Source organism: Crocodylus porosus, unplaced genomic scaffold (genome assembly GCF_001723895.1).
Source record: "Crocodylus porosus isolate Cpor-Errol unplaced genomic scaffold, CroPor_comp1, whole genome shotgun sequence".
Classification (NCBI taxonomy): Eukaryota; Metazoa; Chordata; order Crocodylia; family Crocodylidae; genus Crocodylus; species Crocodylus porosus.
The window spans coordinates 34573060-34593694 of NW_017728947.1; the positions used below are offsets into that span (position 1 = coordinate 34573060).

Sequence of the window (20635 nt, forward strand, 5' to 3'; positions counted from 1 at the left end):
GGGCTGGAGCGGGGCGGCTGCGGCCGCAGCTCCAACCGGCTGGCGCGGCTGTCGGACGGGAGCCGCGCCTGCGTGCGCTACGGCATCAACCCGGAGCAGATCCAGGGCGAGGCGCTGTGCTACCAGCTGGCCGCGCTGCTGGGCATGCAGCGGCGCCTGCCGCCCACCGCCCTGTCGCTGCTGGCGGCCCGCGGCGGGCAGTGGGAGCCGGTGCGCGACGAGCTGCGGGGCTCGCACTGGGCCGAGGGCGCCGTGGTCAGCCTCACGCGCTGGGTGGACAACCTCACCGACGTGGTGGCCCCCGCGCCCTGGCTGCGCGCCGAGCTGCGGCCCTTGGCGGCGGGCGAGCTGGGCGGCCTGAGCCAGCCCCAGCTGGTGGAGCTGGTGCAGTGGAGCGACCTGATCCTCTTCGACTACCTGACGGCCAACTTCGACCGCCTGGTCAGCAACCTCTTCAGCCTGCAGTGGGACGCCCGCGTCATGCAGCGGGCCACCAGCAACCTGCACCGGGCGCCGGACGGGGGCCTGGTCTTCATCGACCACGAGGCCGGGCTGGGCCACGGCTACCGGCTCCTGGCCGTGTGGGACAAGTACAATGAGCCCTTGCTGCGCTCCGTGTGCATCTTCAGGGAGGCCACGGCCCGGCGGGTGGCGGAGCTGCATCGCCTGCAGAACGCCGCCGCCGAGCTGCTCCGGCTCTACCGGACTCGGGAGCCCCTTTCGGCCCAGCTGGGCTTCCTGTCCGAGCAGCAGGCCAGGCTGCTGCAGAGCAGGATAGACTTTGTCCACAAGCACATTTTGCACTGCAAAGCCAAGGCTGCGGCGGCACTGTGATGGGTTTCTCTCTTGGACCCCCACCCCACCCCCTCTGCCACTAACCTCCCCTCCCCACCCCCATATTTATGTAACCCAAGGGTGAGGAGCGGGCTTTCTCCCTTCTCTCGCTTTGGCCTTTCTTTGAAGCAGCAACAAGGTCTGGGAGTCTCTGAACGTGAGACGGAAACGTTCACTCGGGATCCCATTTCTTCGTGGGGGAGAGGCGCGGGCTTAGTCTGGTCGAGCACGGGGCTGGGAGCTAGGAGCACCTGAGCTCTTATCGTGGGGCTCCACGTCCAGAGAGTTGGGCACCCTCAGTTCCCATTGACATCTGAGGAGAGCTGCTGGAGCCTGGTAACCTTTCCAAATTCAGCCAGTTGACATCGTTGTTTTCGGGACCAATCTTGGGAGATGCTAAGGTCCCCTCTGCTCTCTTTTGGACCTCAAAGGGAGCTGAATGGACTTTGCAGAATGCCTCTTCATCAGTAGGGATGGGTCCTCTTCAGTGGCTTTTAGTGCCTCAATTCACATTGGCCTTCGGGCTCCAATTCTGCTAGATAAGGAGCCACTTCTCTGCATGGACGCTGTTGCTGGCGTACAGGAACAGATCCTTTCTGCTTGTTGCATCCAGAGAGGATGGCTCATACTTGGCTACCTGCTTCCCAGGGCTTTTGTGGGAAGTATTTAGCAAATGTTTGTAAAGACCTCTGAAGGTGAAAAGTGTTATCAGTGTCACTGTATCTTTTTGTATTAGTTCCACATTGGGTCTCTCTTTCCAGAATTTGAAGGGGGAAAAAAAAATCATCTTTAAGTATTTCCCTTGACTGTTTGCTCAGCAAAATTATTCTCTTAGGGGAAAAAAACTGAAAAAGCAAGTGTCTTTATCTGCTTCAGGATCAACTACCTTTTTCCTTCAATGGAGGCAGGCAGTTACGCTGACGTATTCTATTTAAAAAAATAATTGACATTCATAGACCAAGAACTTATTGCACAGTAGGGAAGCCCTTGACTTGCAAAACTGCCCTATCTGTGGAAGTTCTCTTCCTATGGATATTCCTAGCCAGACTGGACCTACTAACCATTTGTTAACCTTTTTGATGACCATGTATAAGCAAGCCCATGTTCCAGTAGTTCTTCACCTCTGTTAGTGGAAGCATCTGGTAAACTGTTTCAGTTTATAAGTATTGTCTGTTGTTTGTAATCTCTGTCATTTGGTCTGAACGCTAAAATAAGTGACTAATGGGTGACAAAAGAAAACTTCCCAGGTTTTAAAATAGTATCAGTGTACTAAGAGCTTGACATAAGAGGCAAACTGGAAAAAAAAATCAGTTTCATGCACTTTACTTTGACTTTTTTTATTTTTTATAAAAAGACCTTTCTTATTTTACAAAGTCTGTCTTCTATGTACATTATATATGGTCATAAGCTCTTCTGTAACATACTAAAGAAGTATTTCATATTTCAGTAAAGTGTGTTTAATGTTTTACCCCGTTGTTCTGAATACTTGGCTTGTGTTTAAAGAATATTTTCCTCTTCAGAGTTTTCCACAGCGTGACGGGGGCCTGATTTTTCAAACAGTAACTCACTGACTTGAGTGGTGTTAGTCCTGAATGACGCCAAAAACAGAAAAGCAATCAGGACTTTGAATTTACCCTTTTAGTCTGTCTCCCTTCCCTAAGCATAGCGATGGCATGAACTTGCTTTGAAACAACAAAAGACGTGAGTTTTATCTAAAATCTACCGTTTTTAGGGCAAGTTAGTTTGTGAATACTCAGTTTCAAAATAGAAGTGACAGACCATCAGCCTGTTACAAAGTTCAGCCTAAATAGACCTTAGCCTCTTTTATTCTGAAATGATTGTCCACCCTGAGTTGGGTTGAAATAGTCTGTTCATTGGAACTGGCTTGGTTATATTGGTGCAAGTTGGCTGCAGACAAGCTCCTCTGTGTTCAGATAGTCTGTGGCTTGTTAATGTTAGCTCAAGTGCTTTTGTAACAAAAGCATTCTCAGTGGTGTCAGTCCTTTTCAATAGGTGTTACTTTATCCAGTACTTGCTCCTTCTTTGTATGTCTGCTTTTGTCCATCCTGTATTCAGAAGTGGGGGCGGGGGGTAGAAATCACAGAAGATTAATAGTTTTCTACTAGCAATACATGATTTTAAAATGCCAGTGTACTAAATTCACCTGGACCAGGAAAACAAATAAATTGCACCACTGTCCATATTTAAAGAAAAAAACAAACTTGTAACAGTATCAATACAATAAGAGGCAGTCATATGACACACAGCAAAGACAAAGCAGGGGTAGGGATTGAAGCAAATTAATCCTTCTCCTTAAGTCGTGGATACAGACTATCTGCTGCTATAAAATAAGCACATAATCTCTTCCACATCTGGACAGTTTGTTGATTGACAAGTGCTATATGCTCAAAGGATGCTAGTTAAGTAGGTGCTTTTGCAGTTATTTTGAGCACTATACTCCCCCTGACTTGAGTGAGTGCTGTGCATTCAGACATTAATGGGAGGAGGTCCCTCAGGGCTGTTAATATTCATGTATTCAGGCTAAACCCCACTTCTGACCATTTTTCTTTGACAGTTTATTAAGTTATAATTTTTTATAGGACAAGACAACAGTTTTACAAACTCATGAATGTGCATGGTCATCTGGAATGTATAATACAGTCAACCAAGTATATATATTTTTAAAACTTTACAGCTGCCCTAAAAGCAGCTTTCACTCCGCAGCTTTAACTGACAAGCCTCTTCACTGAACTTGTATTTATAGTTCACAGCATTTATCACCCAGTACAATGCACAGAACTGCATGTGGTGTTCCTCTTCCATTTACATGATAATATACAATTTAACTGTGTAACTCTTAATTCTCCTTTAGTGCAGTTTGTCAGCATTTGTAACTCACTCAGATGCAACTTTTCAGTTGAATTCACCTAATGAAAATACATTTAAATAATAAACCACCGGCATAAATATTAAACCACTGTGAAGAGCAAACTGCTGTGCCACAAACATCTAAGGTTTGATTTCTGTAAGTATCAGCACAGCTGCAGTTTTGACTGCAAATGGGCAATGTATCTTTTTTTGCAGCATCTTTAGAACCAGACCCTAGATAATTACACCTTTCAAGAAGAAGCACAATTTTCTATTTGATGATTGGTAACTACTTCAAGTTATATATAGGTTGCATGTTGGAAGATGGTGAGAGTTATAGGTTGATGATTCTAAAGATAAAGCTGTGAGCTACTGGGAAAATGTGCTTATTCAAAAGGGAAACGCAAAAAGCCCAGCTTGATTGGATTATGACACTTTACTGTGTGCTTTGTTTGTTTCAGTTGGGGGACTTTCAGCGTTTTATTCTTCAGGATGCAAGGGATCTTCTCTTTCTGGGCTTCGTAAAGCTTTCAGTTACCATCAGGAAGACTTACTTGCTCTCTTTCTATTCTTTAGGGCAGAAAGTTGCCTATAAATTCTTGGTCTGCTACATTCTTTGCATTCTTTCTCAGCTTTATATACTGTCTGATATTTGACTGCTTCTAAAAAGAACAAAGAGGTGAGCCACTTTAAAGGTTTTTGTGTCAGATTCTCTTCTCATGTATACTATTCTAACCCCATTGTATTCCAGGCAGTTGCTTCTAATTTTCACCAATCTAACAGGCAGATCAGGTCATTTCTGATCTTAAGAATAATGGCTGGAAGATTTTGAAGAAGCAGTGAATTTTAAGTCACAATTATTACATGAGAGCAGTGGTAGTGAAGGGGTGGTGGATGGTGACTGGGGCAGTAGCCCAGTGAACAGCTGGTGACTGTCCATGCCGCTGCCAGCAACAGAGTGGTAGCCAGCACTGTCCATGCCACTTCTGCTGCCCAGGGTGAGGAGCTGTCCCACTATATATCTGCACAGGGGTGTTATTTCTGATTATACACTGCTTTGGCTGATGACTAACATAACTGAAAGTAAAGAAATCACACTTGCAAAAAATGCAGTCAGAATCAGGTTTTGGGATTTTAGGCCCTGGTTCAATATAAGCTGAGTGTGTGCTTAAGCATCTGACTCCACCACTGAAGTCAACAAATCTCCTTATGAGCTTTAAGTAGTGCTTAAGTGGTTTCCTTGCACAGAGGCCTTAATAAACTGTGAAGTGTTAAATAACTGGCAGGAAAGGAGTGGGGAAAATTGAAAAGGCTTGTTTTTGTGTATGTGTATTTTGTGGGGGGGTTGGGTTTTTTTGGCAGGTTGCTGGCTGTCAGATTCATTCAGGAGAAATTTCCCATCTTCAGAGCTGAATAGGCCTCCCTACAACAGACTCACTTACGTGTGTGTGTGTGTGTGCGCGTGCACGCGCGGGCAGTTGACCCACTGAGTGAAAACCCTGGCTTTGCAAAAACAAAAAAAAAGGCTTTATGGAGGAATTCAGTCTGTGAAACACCTCTTTTATTTCACGTGTCAGGACATTCCTGCCTAAGTTCAGGATGACCCCCAGAATTTTCCTTGAGTTGGAATCTAAGGTATCATTCTCCTCTTTTACACTGCTTAGTCCTATTGACATAATTGGAGTTGCTCCAGCTGTATACCAGTGTGAATGGAGAACTGGGTTCTGGATTCTTTCCAGGCAAAGAGATGTGTTAACTTGAGGATGTTAGGCAAGGATGTCAAAATCAAGCTTAAAATAGAAAGCGAGTTTCTACCATGTCCTCTTTGTGCACTGAGCACCAGAACCTCAGTGAATTTAATAGGCTACCCACTGCCTGATATTTGGTGGAGAAATGTCCCTCCCACCCCTTCAGCAGTGCCAAAGTGCCTATTCTAGTCACTTCACATCCGGATTTGTTTTGACTGTGTGGGTTTTCCGTTGGGAAACTCTCATTCATCATTTGGAAAATTCTTTCCAGGAGCAGAAATCCCCTGTGTCTTGCATTTTTTTGCAAGAAAGCCACTTCAGCACAGATGGGGCAGAGTTCGTTGCTGAGAAAAGCAGGCCTAGATTCACTGACTGCATAAGGTCAGGTCATCCCCTGTTTGAAGATCCTGCCAATAATTTAGGGCCAGTGAAGGAGGCTAAAGATATTGTTACACTCTGAATCACTGAGTCTACAGCATACTCCTTATAAGAGTTTCATTAAACATTTCATAGCATAGTTCTGTGGTTTATTTTTCTTTGAAGTTTCCCTTTTTTATGGTAATGGTGTTTAGAATTTTCTCATCGGCATGCTAGGTGGTCCAGGACTAGCTTGGATGTGAGATCATATTAAGACTTAATCCCATTTTGTATGTTATTCCTACTTTGCAACCACAGCATAAAATTTAATCTTTCCTTCAGAGCCATGCTCTCTGGACTGAATACTGTGAAGCTCTCACAACAATGGTGAAGACTGAATAATAAGCAGTGCCTGCTGGGGGCCTGAATGACTCATGGGATTGGCAATGACCTAATAAACCTTTTACCTCGAGGTCACTAGCTCTAAGGCAGCCCAGAGCTTTAGCAACTAATGCTTGTCTATGCTTGAGTTATTTCACATTAAAGTGACTTGTATTCACAAACAGTATTTTTTGTTATGAATCAGCTGGCATGTTAACACACATTAAATGCACTTTGGAAGCGGGCTTACTGAAATGTGGAATGAATTTATCTGCTGCAAGTCAGTGTAGATGCATGTCCATCCCCATCCTGTAATGACTGTACTGTGTCCAGTTTTATGCCCCCCACTACAGAAAAGAAAGACATAGATAAACTGGAGGGAGTTGAACAACAAAAATGGTTAAGGGGCTGGGGCACATGACTTATGAGGAGAAGAACTGGACTTATGTAATCTGGAGAAGAGAAGACTGAGAGAGATTTTACAGCAGCCTTCAACTACCTGAAGGGTGGTTGCAAACAGGATGGAGCTAGACTGTTCTCAAAGGTGGAAAATGACAGAACAAGGAGCAATGGTCTCAAGTTGCTGTAAGGGAAGTTTAGGTTAGATGTTAGGAAAAACTTTCTTACTGGGAGGGTAATAAAGCACTGGAACAGGTTACCCAGAGATGTTGTGGAATCTCCATTTTTGGAGGTTTTTAAGACCTGGCTACACAAAACCTCAGGTGGGATGATCTAGTTGGGGATGGTCTTGCTTTGAGCAGAACATTAGACTAGATGACCTCCTGAGCTTCCCTAATTTTCTATGATTTTATCTGCCAAGTCCTCTCAACTGCATTGCTGGTGATCTTGCTTGGCTTTCTGTTTAACTATATGTCTTCTGCTGTGAGGTCACCAGGTCCCTATACATGTGCTTGGGGGTAGGGGGATGTTTTAATTAGAGCAGTTCCCAGAGAGCCACTTTAATTAAAATGCCACAGTGTCACATGTATTAAGCCCCTGTGCATTTAAAAATAGCCATGGGATGCTTTAATTAAAGTGTCCTATGGCCATTTTTAAACCTGCAGGGGCTTATACACATGAGGCTGCAGCAATGCTAGAGTGTTCTAATTAGAACATGGCATTCTAATTGTAAGGCATCAGAGTACATGTATAGGCACCCATCCTGACCAATTTTCACCTCCCCGCTTAAATACAGGGACGTGATTGTAATTCTAGCTCCTAGCAAACTTACACACCCGTGCCTTACTCCTGATAATTCAGGAGTTGTGGCTCATGCTTACATTTCTAGAGAAGGAGAGTGTGTACAGGCTCATGTGAATGCTAGCCACTGTAATGCACAAAACACAAGCGGCTATCCAAACATATGAACAGAGAGGGGTACAACCAAGACTCCAAGACCGCACTGCAAGAAGGAAAAGAAGCTTTTGCTGGATTTATAGACTAAGGACATGAACAGGATTTCTGAGAAGATTCTTGGGGCCTGAAGCCACTATGGGAGCTAAGTGGCATATTTCTAAGAGGTACAACTTCTCACATGCTGCATTATGCAACCTACAGCAGCAGCATACTGCCAATTTGACCTGGGCATGCTGGGCATAGACCTGGAGGGACGGATTATGGAATCCTAATCTTGCTGATCCAGGGATTTAAGCCAGGAAAGTACTTTAATTGGCCTGGAGCTTGCAAAGCAATGCAGTTCTCAGCTAATCCTAGAGTCTGTGGTTCCCTTCTTCTGCATCAGTTTGGGGCCATGATGTTGGCAAAGAGCAGTAGGGAGCACTACTCCTCAAATAATCCTTCTTTGCCTTTTGGGACATCTTTCAGGGTAATGTCTTCCTATGTAAGGACACCCTTTATAAAGTGAAAGTGCACATGCAATTACTAGCTTGCCTCTGTTTCCCTCTGAGACAATCATAGTTCCAATGGCAACCTGAAGAGGTGCACGCACACTTGTTAGTCTGTTTTGACTCTAGTTAGCTACTCGTTTTACCACTCAGTCCATCTGGTGTTTATTTATACTTCCTCGAAAGCCTCCCCCATCATCTCCCACCTCAAGTCTAGGAGTTTTCCCCAAACTGGGAGAAATTGTGAAAACATCTTACCATCTCCATACCCTTAATTCTCAAAATTATGTAGAGCCAATGGGAAAAAAATTCAGAAACTGGGAAAAAAGAGCATTAAATCACAGTGGGCCTGGAGACCATAACCTGGACAATAACTAGTTGTCCATCCCTTTTCTTGTTTTCCCTTGTAGAGCTGTCACCCTACACTGACCAAAGACATAGATGCTAACAGTGGCTGAACACCTATTCAATATGTGTTGGAGGAAAAGGAACTCAAGAAATGTGTTCCTCAAGATCCTATCCATGCCCTAATAGAGGGTTATGAAGACAAAGTAGCAAAAGGAAAACACATGGTAAAGAGGAGAAAAAAAAGGGCAAATAGCTAGATCTTCCCTGATACAACTGCTGGGAAGAGGGCTGAATATGTGGTTCTGTGATCAAAGACTCTTACAATCTGCAGATGCTTTGTGGCCCCAGATGAAAGTCTTCTTCTAGGCATTCTGCACCAGAGAACAGCAAAGAAACCAGTGACACTAAGTGATCCTTTTATCTCCCTCCCCACGTGATCTCCTACTGCCACTCCACACACAAAGCCCCAGAAAGCTCTTTGACCAACCTACAAACACAGTGAAGCACCTTGTGACCTTGAGAGCACAACCTTGTCTGCACACATTTTTAAATCAGTTTTAACTTTGCACAACATTATGTGTATTCAATATTTTTTTACCACTCCCAATGTTTAACTTGACATATTCATAGTTATTTATTAACAATCACTGAACATCTCTCTAAACTCCTGATGTTTAGACTTGAATAGTTCATTAAAATACCCATTCTCACTGTTATAAAATTCCCATATGCTTGGTAATAAAATAGAGGTGTGGAAGCAGAGTAGCTAAGGCATCTCAGTGTATGATTCCAGAGCCTCAGTATGAATCTGAGCCTTTCTCTGAACTTGAGTTGAAGGTTGCTCCCAGTTGATCCATCTTGGGCAAACTGTACAGATTTCCAGAAAAATGGCTTTTGATGTCCTCAAGCTCTGCTGCCAGGGCTGGTTCCATCCATCTTAGGCCTTCATCCCCAGTCAGAACAAGCTGGCTACAAGCCAAAAGTTATAACTCTACCAGATGCACCAAGAAAAGATCTAGAAGCATCTGCTCAATTTCAGCCTACTCCTTTTCCTTCTTATGTGCCCTTATCACCTTCCTTTTGGGATTAGTGCAATAATTTAGATATGTTTGCAGCACCTGGTTTATCCTGATCACCTTTTACAAAGTGAAAGCACTTTGACAAAGATTGCAAATGACTGCAGATGGTTGATGCAATAAAACAAAAGGCTTATAGGAAATATTTAGTTTGACACTTAAGCTCCCACATTCTGAAGCCCTCCAGTAGGTGTCCAACCATGTGCATTCTGGGGTGAAAAATCCCAAAATGCAAACAGCAGAGCAGTGCAGCAGTGTGTCAAAGTATGGCTGAGTATTTATTTTCAAACACTGTAAGTGCAGTGCAGCCACAATACATGACAGAAGTAGGTTAATCATAAGATTACAATGCAGTGTGTATGCACAGGTCATGCAACAATTGTTATGGATCACTTAATGCATATATTCAAACCCCTCAACAGTTTCCAAGTATAGACATGACCTAAGGCTTTGTCTGCTCTGCAGATGTGCTCTGCTTATGGCCAAAACTGGCTAGTAACTTTCATAGTTGCATTAATGGAAATCCTCTGTATAGGCAAGGAAAGTTAATTTTTCAGGAAGGGGGCCACTGTACCCATTAGATTCACAATTTAAAGTGGTTTTCCCTTCCTATACCAGGATTTTGCCTGAGCACGGCTACAATGATGGCAGAAATCTCCAATACAGAGAAAGGGAAAAATCCTATTCCATATACAGTATTAGGTCCCTAATGCCCCTGGCAGATGTTATACTCAAGATAGGTTTTGCAGTTAATCCCATCTTCAATAGTAATCTGGCCACACATTCAGGTAATTAATGGTGATATAAAACAGAAAATGGCAGGGTTTTGGGACCTACAACCAGGTGATTGTAGACTGCACTGGAGTCTTGAACCAGCTCATCTGTGGTCCTAGGGTTCAGATCAACAATTCACTGGTTGTGAGTCCCAACTCTGGGACCACTGGTTCACCAGGCACCCAGTTTTTACTTGGCTGGTGCAGGGGGAGCCCTGGATCGTGATCCCAAGCTCCACCTACACTGGCAAGTAATAATGGCATAATTGGGATCTGATCCCCAATCCCAACTGTTTGGATCAGGGAAGAGACTTTCTCATGCTATTAAGTGAACATGTGCCAGGGGCCTAAGTATGGTTTTGTTCCACTCTGCTTGAGACCCTGAAAAAAAAGGTAAGGTAATGTGTAAATGTGTCCTCTTCTGGGCTGCATTTTGGACTTCAGTTTTAAGGCCAAGCTAACAGTATGTTACAAAAGTAGGTACTTAAACATTTTTCATGGACTAGAACAGGGAGTAAGAGGGTACCAGTTAAGTACTTAAGTCCACTCAGATCCTAATAGGTGCAAAAGGATTTGGCTCAAAGTTTCAAAGTTTCACTTTTATGTGGTGAAGGTAAAAGGAATTAAAGATGCCAGCCCAGTTCCCAGCAGAAAGGAGTACTCATCACAACAAAAAAATTCCTTTGCTAACTAAAACCCTTGTAGCAGTCTTTAGCTGAGTGTGCAAGGAGGCTATGGATGATGCAACATCAATACAGCCCCTCAGGCTGCAGAAGAGCTACACATATTTTGTTGTTTCATTCTGTAACATTTTACAATTCAGAGACCTGATTTCTCCAGGTAACCTTCTCCTGAAGAAACACTGGAATTCAACATTTCATATGCATTTAGACAAAACTGCCTTGCATTTTTCAATTGCAAATAGAGTTATTTCAGAATGGGAATAAGCTTGTTTTCCTTTTGGAAAATATGTGCACAGGGGGATGGCTTTTGCTTTTTGGGAGGGAGAATTCTGGTTAGTTGTTGTTCTGATTTGAGCTAAACAGCATTTAGTACACACAGAATTAATTAAATGAAATGAATCTGAAACACCCACGCCTTCTACTTCTCACTCTTGTAGTGCAGTGAGTGAGCCCGATAAGTGACCTGGGGCTAGCCTACAGGCCACATCGTGTGCGGAGTCAGTCCATGCCTGTGATCTGGTGCAATGGCTTAACTTCATGTACTGGATCAAGTGATGGAGTGACCCCATGTGCTGGCTTCACCACTTACCAGTGCCATCTAACGTTTTGAGTCACTTCATCTGGCCCACGGAGCTCCCCAAGGCTCTAGAAAGCTGGCAGCAGAGGAATGGCAATTAATGCTGCCATTGCTCCCCACCATCAAATTACCAGACCACTGGGAAGACCTACAGGCCAGATGACACATCTCTGTGGGCTAGATCTCTGCAGGCTGGAGGCTGAATATCACTGCTGTAGTATGTGTTCCTTCAGGTCACAGCTGAGAGACATTGGTAGAGCAAAGTGTGGAAGCTTGTACTTCTGCTTCCCCATGATGCAGATAATTCAAGGACTTCAGTCTTGCAAGCTGTCAGCTGAGTACCTTTAAATACTCTGAAGTCCCATGAAAAAAAAGTCAAGGCCACTGTTAAAAAAATAAAAATTACAACTGCCATGACACACCCAACCCAAGATGCAATCAGGTGCACCGCTGAGACCCACTTCTAGTGGCCTTTTACACCTTCAGAGGTGCCCTTCAGCCCCAAACCCCTCTCTGCTGTCTGATACTTGACCACTGAGAACCAGCTGAGATGAATCAGGGACTAACTCCTTGGCCTGTTACACCTCAGTCTTACCCATCTCACTCAGTTCTTGCCACCTCTTAGCATAGGGGATGTTGCCAGCTGGAAGGATCACACTCCTGTCTGGTCATGCATTCAGAAAAGATAGATTTCCTCCTTCCTTGGAAGATGCTGGCCTGTATGGTAAAATGGTCTTAAATCAAAGCTGTCCTTGACAATAAGGATATTACAAAAGATAACAAAAGGATTTATTAAATAAACAGGAGCAAACTTAAGAAATCAGTAAGCATATGCCGAGATACAGACAGAGATATAAGAATGAACAAACAAAAGAAAATATAGAAACAATAGTCTGAGCCTACCTTACATCTTAAATGCAAGAATGCAGCTTTTATACAGTCTGCTAGGTGAGCGGTTATAGCATTTCCCTATGCACAGGAAAACTAAAGACAAAGCTTGTTTTATGGCAAAGCTTAACTGTAGCTTCTTATCTGGTCATTTACATTACATTATCCATTGGGTTCTTGGGAAACCCATACTACACATATAATATCCTGCCCCGCAAGAAGTAGGTTTACCAAACAAGTCTTTCCTGACCTAAATAGGAATAGGAGAATATTTGCCTTATTATTTATCATGCCCAAAATATAGTCTCTTACTTACTGGTAATTTCTCCACCGTGAGAAATGTTCTTCCTTGAATAGCTTGCTGCCAAGTGATACTCATGTTAGGGTCAGAGAGGGGAGCAACAAAGATGATGTTGTGGTAGGGATTCGCTATAGACCAACACGCCAGGAGGAAGTGGTAGATGAGACTTTCTTCAAAGAGCAGTTGTATCAGGGAAGATCTAGCTATTTGCCCTATTTTTCCTCCTCTTTACCATGTGTTTTTCTTTTGCTACTCTAGCACTTAGGCAAGAGTGACTATGAGATGATTGAGTTCAGGATCCTGAGAAAAGGAAGGATGAAGAGCAGCAGAGCAAGGACTCTGGATTTCAGGAAAGTAGACTTTGACTCGCTCGGGGAACTCATGGGCAGGATCCCCTGGGAAGCCAGCCTGAGGGGGAGAGGGGTCCAGGAAAGCTGGCTGTACTATAAAGAAGCTTTACTGAGAGCACAGGAACAAACCATCCTGATGTGCAAAACGACTAGCAAGTTTGGCAGAAGACCAGCTTGCCTTAGCAGGGAACTCTTCAGTAAACTAAAACACAAGAAGGAAGCTTATAAGAAGTGGAAACTTGCACAAACAACTAGGGAGGAGTGTAAAAGTATTGCTCAGGCATACAGGGATGAAGTCAAAAAGGCCAAAGTGCAATTGGAGTTCAATTAGCAAGGGATGTGAAGGGTAATAAGAAGGGTTTCTACAAGTATGTCAGTAACGAGAGGAAGATCAGGGAAAGTGTGGGTCCCTTACTGAATGGGAGAGGCAACCTAGTTACAGGATGCAGAAAAGACTGAAATACTTTTTTTCCTCAGTCTTCACAGGCAAGGTCAGCTCCCAAACTATTGCACATGATAGCACAGTTTGGTGAGGCAGTGAACAGTCAACAGTGGTGAAAGAACAGGTGAGGGGCTATTTAGAAAAGCTGCACATATACAAGTCCATGGGGCCAGATTTGAGGGTGCTGAGGGAGTTAGCTGATGAGATTGCAGGGGCGCTGGCCATCATCTTTGAAAACTCATGGGAATTGGGAGAGGTCCCTGGTGATTGGAAAAGGGCAAACATAGTGGCCATGTTTAAACTGGGCTCATTTTGTCTAGAGAAAAGAAGACTGAGGGGGGATTTAATAGCAGCCTTTAACTACCTGAAGGGTGGCTTGAAAGAGGATGGAGCTAGACGGTTTTCAGTGGTGGCAGATGACAGAACAAGGAGCAATGGTCTCAAGTTGCAGCAAGGGAAGTTTACATTAGGTATTATGAAAAACTTTCTCTCTAGGAGGGAACACATTACCCAGAGAGGTTGTGGACTCTCCATCCTTGGAGGTTTTTAAGACCCTGCTAGACAAAGCCTTGTCTGGGATGATCCAGTTGGGACTGGTCCTGCTTTGAGCAGGGGGCTGGACTAGATGACCTCCTGAGGTTCCTTCCAACCCTGATTTTCTATGATTCTGTATTAGAAATACATCTGATATCAAATACTACAATGCACAGAAACATAAGCAGGATATGGATGAATGCAGCTGCAGGATATGGTTGAATGCAGCTTAATGCCACCTATCCATCAAGAATACACATCACAAATCACTAAAACAAACTCAGGAAACCATGCATGACATTCCACAAACACCTTAAAATATAGTGGGTCTGTGAAAACTGTCTACAATTTTAAGTTCTTTATGACTTAATTATTTCTAAATGAGGCTGGTAAGACATATCTAGCATGCTCTTTTCATTGTGAACAAGAAAAATGATTTGCTTTTATTATTCTCTGCATTGCAACAGGGTAGGAGAGAAAGTGTTTTTGAAAAATGCATCTCATTGCTTAGTATGTCATGCTGTACTGTAAGCTGGGAGTGTTGTCTGGAGTTTAGAGTAAGGATCTGGAACTCAAAAGATGGAGATTTCTAACACCACCTCTGTTCCAGAATCCTGTATGACTTATTTAGAATTTTACAGTGTGATTACTATAACATCTGGAACTAGGGAAGACATTTAAATTCTCTGTGCAACAGTTTCTCCATCCTCAGAATGAAGATAATCATACAATGGTGCTGTTAATTCATTAACATTTTCAAAATACTCTTGAGACCCTTAGTTGCAAGGAGCTGTAGAAAAGCAAAGTTTATAATCAGTTGAATGATGCAGTTTTTAATCATCACTTTAAATTTTTGAAGTATTCTACCAAAGTTACTGCTTTTTCATCTAAAAGCAACCTTTCAAAATAATCTGATTGTAACAACAGAGATGTCCTGAGTAAGATGTTCCCCAAAATGGAGTCTGGTCTCCAATGAGGTTGGCTGGACAGCAGTTCAAAGGAGTATGTGTGTGACTGCATTACAGCTCCAATAAATAGTCCTTACTGGTATGCGCCAAGTGAAGGAGCTAGAATGTCCTGAAGTTACTCCAATTATTCCAATTGCAAGGACTTTTGAGTGATACTTCTTTATAATGGCAGCAGCACAGCAAAACACAAAAGGTAGCAAGTATGGAGTTGCTATTTAAGATGATAAAGATATGTTCCTACAAACATTTGAAATGCTTCAACTTATTATTTGTCTGTTGTTGATTTGCTTTGTTCCTCCTCCAGTTGAAAAATGACTGTGTAGCTTTATTTCCAGATGTACTCTATTTTAAATAAATAAATAACCAGCAAACTACACCCCGTCCTCCGCTCACCACTATAAAAGCATATTCATGCCATGGTTGGGATGCAAAATCCCTTGAAAATCAGGACAGGCGTACATTTACCTAAGTGTATTAACACACTAATGTACCACATAATGAGGGAAAGAGTGAGTGCATTTTACACTAGTATCTCAAATACAACACAAAAGGTTGGTTTATTTCAGCATATCAGTAAATTCAGTCATAAGAGTCATAATTTTTTAATGTGGCTGTCTTGCTAGCTTGCTTTTTTTTTGTCCTGCTATGGGGAAAAGTGCATTAATAAACTATGCTTTAAAGCTGCCGGTGTGAGATTTTTCTTCTGTATATCATTTTGTTGGAATTGAGCTGGGGACCTTGTTATTGTTGCTATTCATTTAAACCACTGTACTTCATCAATTTTCTTTAGTTGGGCTATATCACCCTCACACCCCTAAATATTTTCAACAGCTCTTACATTTTTCAAGTTAAAGGAAAGCATTTTTTCCTTTGATTTACTGAAATGGCTAAGACTGTCCTAGTCTGGCAGTTGGTGTTTTATTGTTTTTAATTCATCAGTACAATGCACAATCATGTGACACATCATACATTATGGATGATTCCACATGCTAAGATTAGGATGATATTAATGGTTTTATTCTCCTTTCACACTAGTTACCTAGCAGTGTAACCAGTGACTTGAGTGAAAGTATTCCAGGTTCACAGACTTCTGAGATCAGAATCATGCCCTACATTATGATTTGTCAAATAAAAGTAACGAGCTATATTCTGTTCTGATTTACATCCCCACAGGGCTGAAAGCAAGAATGTGACTACAATTTGAAGCCAAAAGCTGATGATGATCACATCAATGGCAGGTATTATTTATTACATGGTTTTATCCTGCCCGCTTTTAGAAACAAAAAAGCAAATGAACAGCAATACTCCCGGCTTCTTCTTCCTGCTCATAGACTTCCAGGAGCCCAACTAAAAATGGAGCAACCTAAGAGTCAGGACTTTAGCACATTTTATGTGCTGCTGTGTCAGGGGATATTTCAGACTGTACCAAGAATGAGGCACTCATCTGCAGGCTCATAAAAACAATTACCTGTGAAAAAATTGATCAAAAGTAGCGGCCAAAAAAAAAGCTCAAACCACGAAAGTCGAACTGAGGCCCAGTTATATTACTGCAAGGCTCATAAAAGAGGTTACTGGATAGCATTTAGTTATTACCCTTCAGGAAACACACCATGGCACAGAGGGGGACAGGAAATGAACTGGAGACCAGTACAAATCAACTGGTAAAGGCTGCTTCATGTTAGCTAACATAATTGGAGACTCACAGATATTACAAATGAAAGAGCCTTCCATTTAACCATGCTCAGTTCAGGGTTTCTTTTGCTAAGATAATTTTTCCAGGCTTTGTCCAGGCAAATCTCACATGGTTCCAAGTCAAACAGAACTCATGTCAGGAGCAATTTTTTAACCTATGTCTTCCTTTGGAATGCTTTTTTTTTTTCTTGCAAAAGGATAATAATTTCTTAAATAGGAAGGACTTGGGAAAAAAACTGATAGAGGAAATTTACTGATGAGGAGATGGATCATTTTGGCCGATATAGTGTCCCCAGGTTGAAGGATGTCATATTCGTACATATGAACAGTAAACTTGAGAGACTTGACAGCTGTAATAAAGATAAAAGTATCCATCATAGGTGTTAATGAGGTTCTTTAAGCATCTGTCAATTACCTAACACAGGATGTCAGCAGGTGACCAACAGTTTTCACACCAGCTTGTGACTGACTGTGGAACAACTATAATGAAGAACTTTTGTAAGAGAAACACTCCTGGCTGTCATGAAAGGGTTAAAAGGATGCTGCTAAGCTGCATCTCCTGTTTTGAAAAAATGGGTTTTTCTTCCTTGTGCTGCTAATAACACTTAAGATGATTAAAACCAGAAATACATTAGCAATGTAATTTACTTGTCAGTGCACAGTGTGTGTATAGTTAGTTTACTTTTTGTACTTAATTCATCTTAGACAATGGAAATAAATGAGGCACTCTCTTAATAGGGAGCCTCTAATCAGTTTCATTTTCAACTCTTCTACATTAGCAGGATGTTGCAGTTTCTAGGTTGTAGATTCTGCAACTGGTCTTTCTTTACATCAAGCTGTTCCCTTGAAATTAAAAGAAATTAAAATTTTTATGAATATTTTGGTAAAATGGTGTTTTTTTACAGATCCTTTATTTTGTAGTTTACCTGATTAGGCCACAACTTAATTGCGCTAAAAAATTATATATTTCAAAGGCTCGGCTTTAGTTCTTTCATGTTGAAAGGAATGTAGGGAATTGACTCATACTCAGACATACATCTGCCATAAAGCAGCATGGAAACAGAAGAGAACCACATTTCCTCTGAAAGTGCTTTTGATTATAAGCTCTGTAAGGGATTCATAATGCTGCCCTTGATTATATAGGAAAAACCTAGAATACCGTAAGTACCAAGGTATGAGTAATATATCATTGCTCTTTGAAGATATAAACTATCTTGGTTAATACATGTGTCATCCACTCACATGGAATGTCAGAATTTAACATGGATCAAACTAGCTGTAAGCACAAAGGTTAGGAAGTCTTACTCTGGTTTTGGATGAAAGCAGCTCGGAATCAACAACAACATCCAAATCGCTTCTTTCCTCATGTCAATGTAATGATGCTTCATCAGGCCACCAAGCAAGCAGCAAGACTCCACACCATGTTCAGACAGGATCAAAATAGGTGGACTGGAAAGCAGTAAGATCCATGATAGCTGTGCAGATGCATACATAATATATCATCAGAAGACTGATAGGGGTGTCGGATTTTGAAATGTACATTTCCTAACACAGTTATGTTGCCTCCTGCAAATATTGCACCATCACTGCAGTTCTGGTTTCCTAAAATAATTAGCAACATAGCTCCAAGTCACACATAGAATTTGTTGAAAATAGGTGGAACATTTGGCAAACTATTCTAGCCAGTACTAGATGACAAAAAAGACTGTCTCTTTACCCAGATCTTATATGAAATGGGAACTCAGTTGTCTACACAACACCTACCACCACTGGGAACCTATAGATACCCATCCACTGGAGTTCTCATTCTGTGAGACCTTATGGGTGAACCTGGGAAAGAAAGGATTAGATGACAATTCATCGAGAGACCACCTGGATGGCACTAGCACCATTCTCTGCTCAGAACACAGATTCCTGCATGGATATCCATGAAGGAGCCCATACAGTTTGCAGCTACGTTAGTACCTTTTGAATTACCTCAGTGGTTGTTGGGAAGCAGTAGTATAAGTACCCTCAGTAACAGAAGCACAGTTCCTATGAGAGTTAGTGTTAGCTGAAATCAGCTATCAATGGGGACATGTGGAACAAACATGTGGATCTTTGATCAGCCTTCTTAGTCACCTATGGACTCACCAGTGACTTCTTTGCAGTGTTTGAACCATGTTAATAAATAAATTCAACCAGTTACCTTCCAAATCCAAAATAACCAATACCTCCATTACTTATCTTCAATACGCTGTTGATTGTGTTGTGTGTGCTCACTCAGTTGAAGAGCTTTAGGTCACTTGTTTGCTTTCATGAAGCATATGAAATGTTTGAACTCACTGTCAACTTCACAAAAACCAAGATATTTGACCAATCCACTCAAAACCAAACTACTGCTTTTCCACACATTCCAGCTAGATGGCAATCTTGAGAGGATGTCCAGCATTTCCTCTACCTGGATAACTACCCTTCTCAAAAAGTAAACATAGGCATGATCAAAAACACCTGAGATCTTTGGAACATGGCTATCAGTGATGTCTTTGGAAAATTCTTCATATCACTTGGAAGAACAGAAAAATGAATGCCAGCATTCTGGCTCAGATAAGTTCCACCAAGCAATGAAGCCATGTTTATGCAGCACCAGCTCCACTGGATGTCATAAGAATACTGACAACTGGCTCCCAAAACAAATGTTATACTCCCAACTCACCAATGGTCACCGAGCATCAAGAAGGCCAAGCAGAGGTCAATTGAAAGCCAATAGGACGAAATGTGATATTAACATCAGTACCTCGGAGACTCAAGCACTGAATCATCCCCAACAGCCCCATGATGTATGACATGGCATCAAACTTTTTGAGCAAACTCACTCAGTATGGAGACAGATATACGAGAGAGACAAGGGAAAAGAGCTGTGATTTAACATTGTGAGGATCTACTCCTTCCTCACAGAACTCTTTGATACATCTGCAGTTGAACACTTGGATCTCAGATCAGCCTCCTCAGTCATCTATAGATTCATTGATTACTTCCCTATATGCTGGAAGTCTCATCTTTGTATCAGGGGACTGCCACACTTTACAGCGAAGACAGTGTTAACAGGGAGCAGGTAGAAGGGATCCATTCATGGACCATTTGAGCCATGCTAATAAATTTAAAAATGTATCTTCAACTACAGAGCGATTGTCAAACACCCTTTCTCCTTACCTGAACCACCTCCACAGTAAAGATCCTACTGAAAAATAGATACCTTGTGGTATGCCTCAAAGGTCAACACACTTTGGGCATTCAGGAAAGCCCAGTCAGGAAAATGAAATCCAAAGAGAAATGTCTTATAGACAATTTCCTTTGCAGTATGCTGACATTTAGATTAGGGTACTGTTATATGAACAGAAGACTGGAAGTGACCTTTTGGGTCATTGATTTTAGCCTCCTACTGCAGGAAACTATATCCCATATCCCACCCATAAATGCATCCAGTTCAATTTTACAACTACTTTGGTTGTTTGATCTTCCTGTTTCTGATGTTGTCATCCACACCAGCGCCAGAGGAATCAGTCTTGAACTCTGGCTTAAGCTTTGGAAAGCTGCTGCTACCTCATGGAAACTGAACACGCCCAGTAGAGACCATATTTCCAGTGGATTAGGCCTGTGGCTCTTGGGATGGGTACTTGTAAACAGCAGCTTTGTTGTTTAATTCATCAGCACCTGCAATTAGAGCCCATGGGGGCCCTAATCTTCAACATATGATCTTACATCCATCACCTCAGCAACTGAAGTTGACGTTTGCAAACAGGATTATATTTTAATGTTGAGGAGCAGCAAAAGATGGAATCATCTGAGAACCAGGGTTCTAGATTCCCATCAAAGAGTCAGAAAACGAGTTTTTTTCCCACAGTATCCAAGGTGCATAGGATTCCCATCCATCAGGGAGCCAGGTCAAAAAGCACAGAAGAAGTTGGAGGGGTGGCTGATATCATAAACAA

At 42.3% G+C, this 20635-nt stretch overlaps 1 protein-coding gene across 1 annotated transcript; it reads left to right on the forward strand.

Moving 5' to 3' along the window:
* Positions 1–3: 3 nt before the first annotated feature.
* On the forward strand, positions 4–6370 carry FJX1 (four jointed box 1; the record flags this gene model as incomplete). Its single annotated transcript, XM_019551022.1, has 1 exon — positions 4–6370. A coding segment is annotated over one exon (831 nt), but the record flags the coding sequence as incomplete, so codon positions are not given.
* Between the last annotated feature and the right edge of the window lie 14265 nt (positions 6371–20635).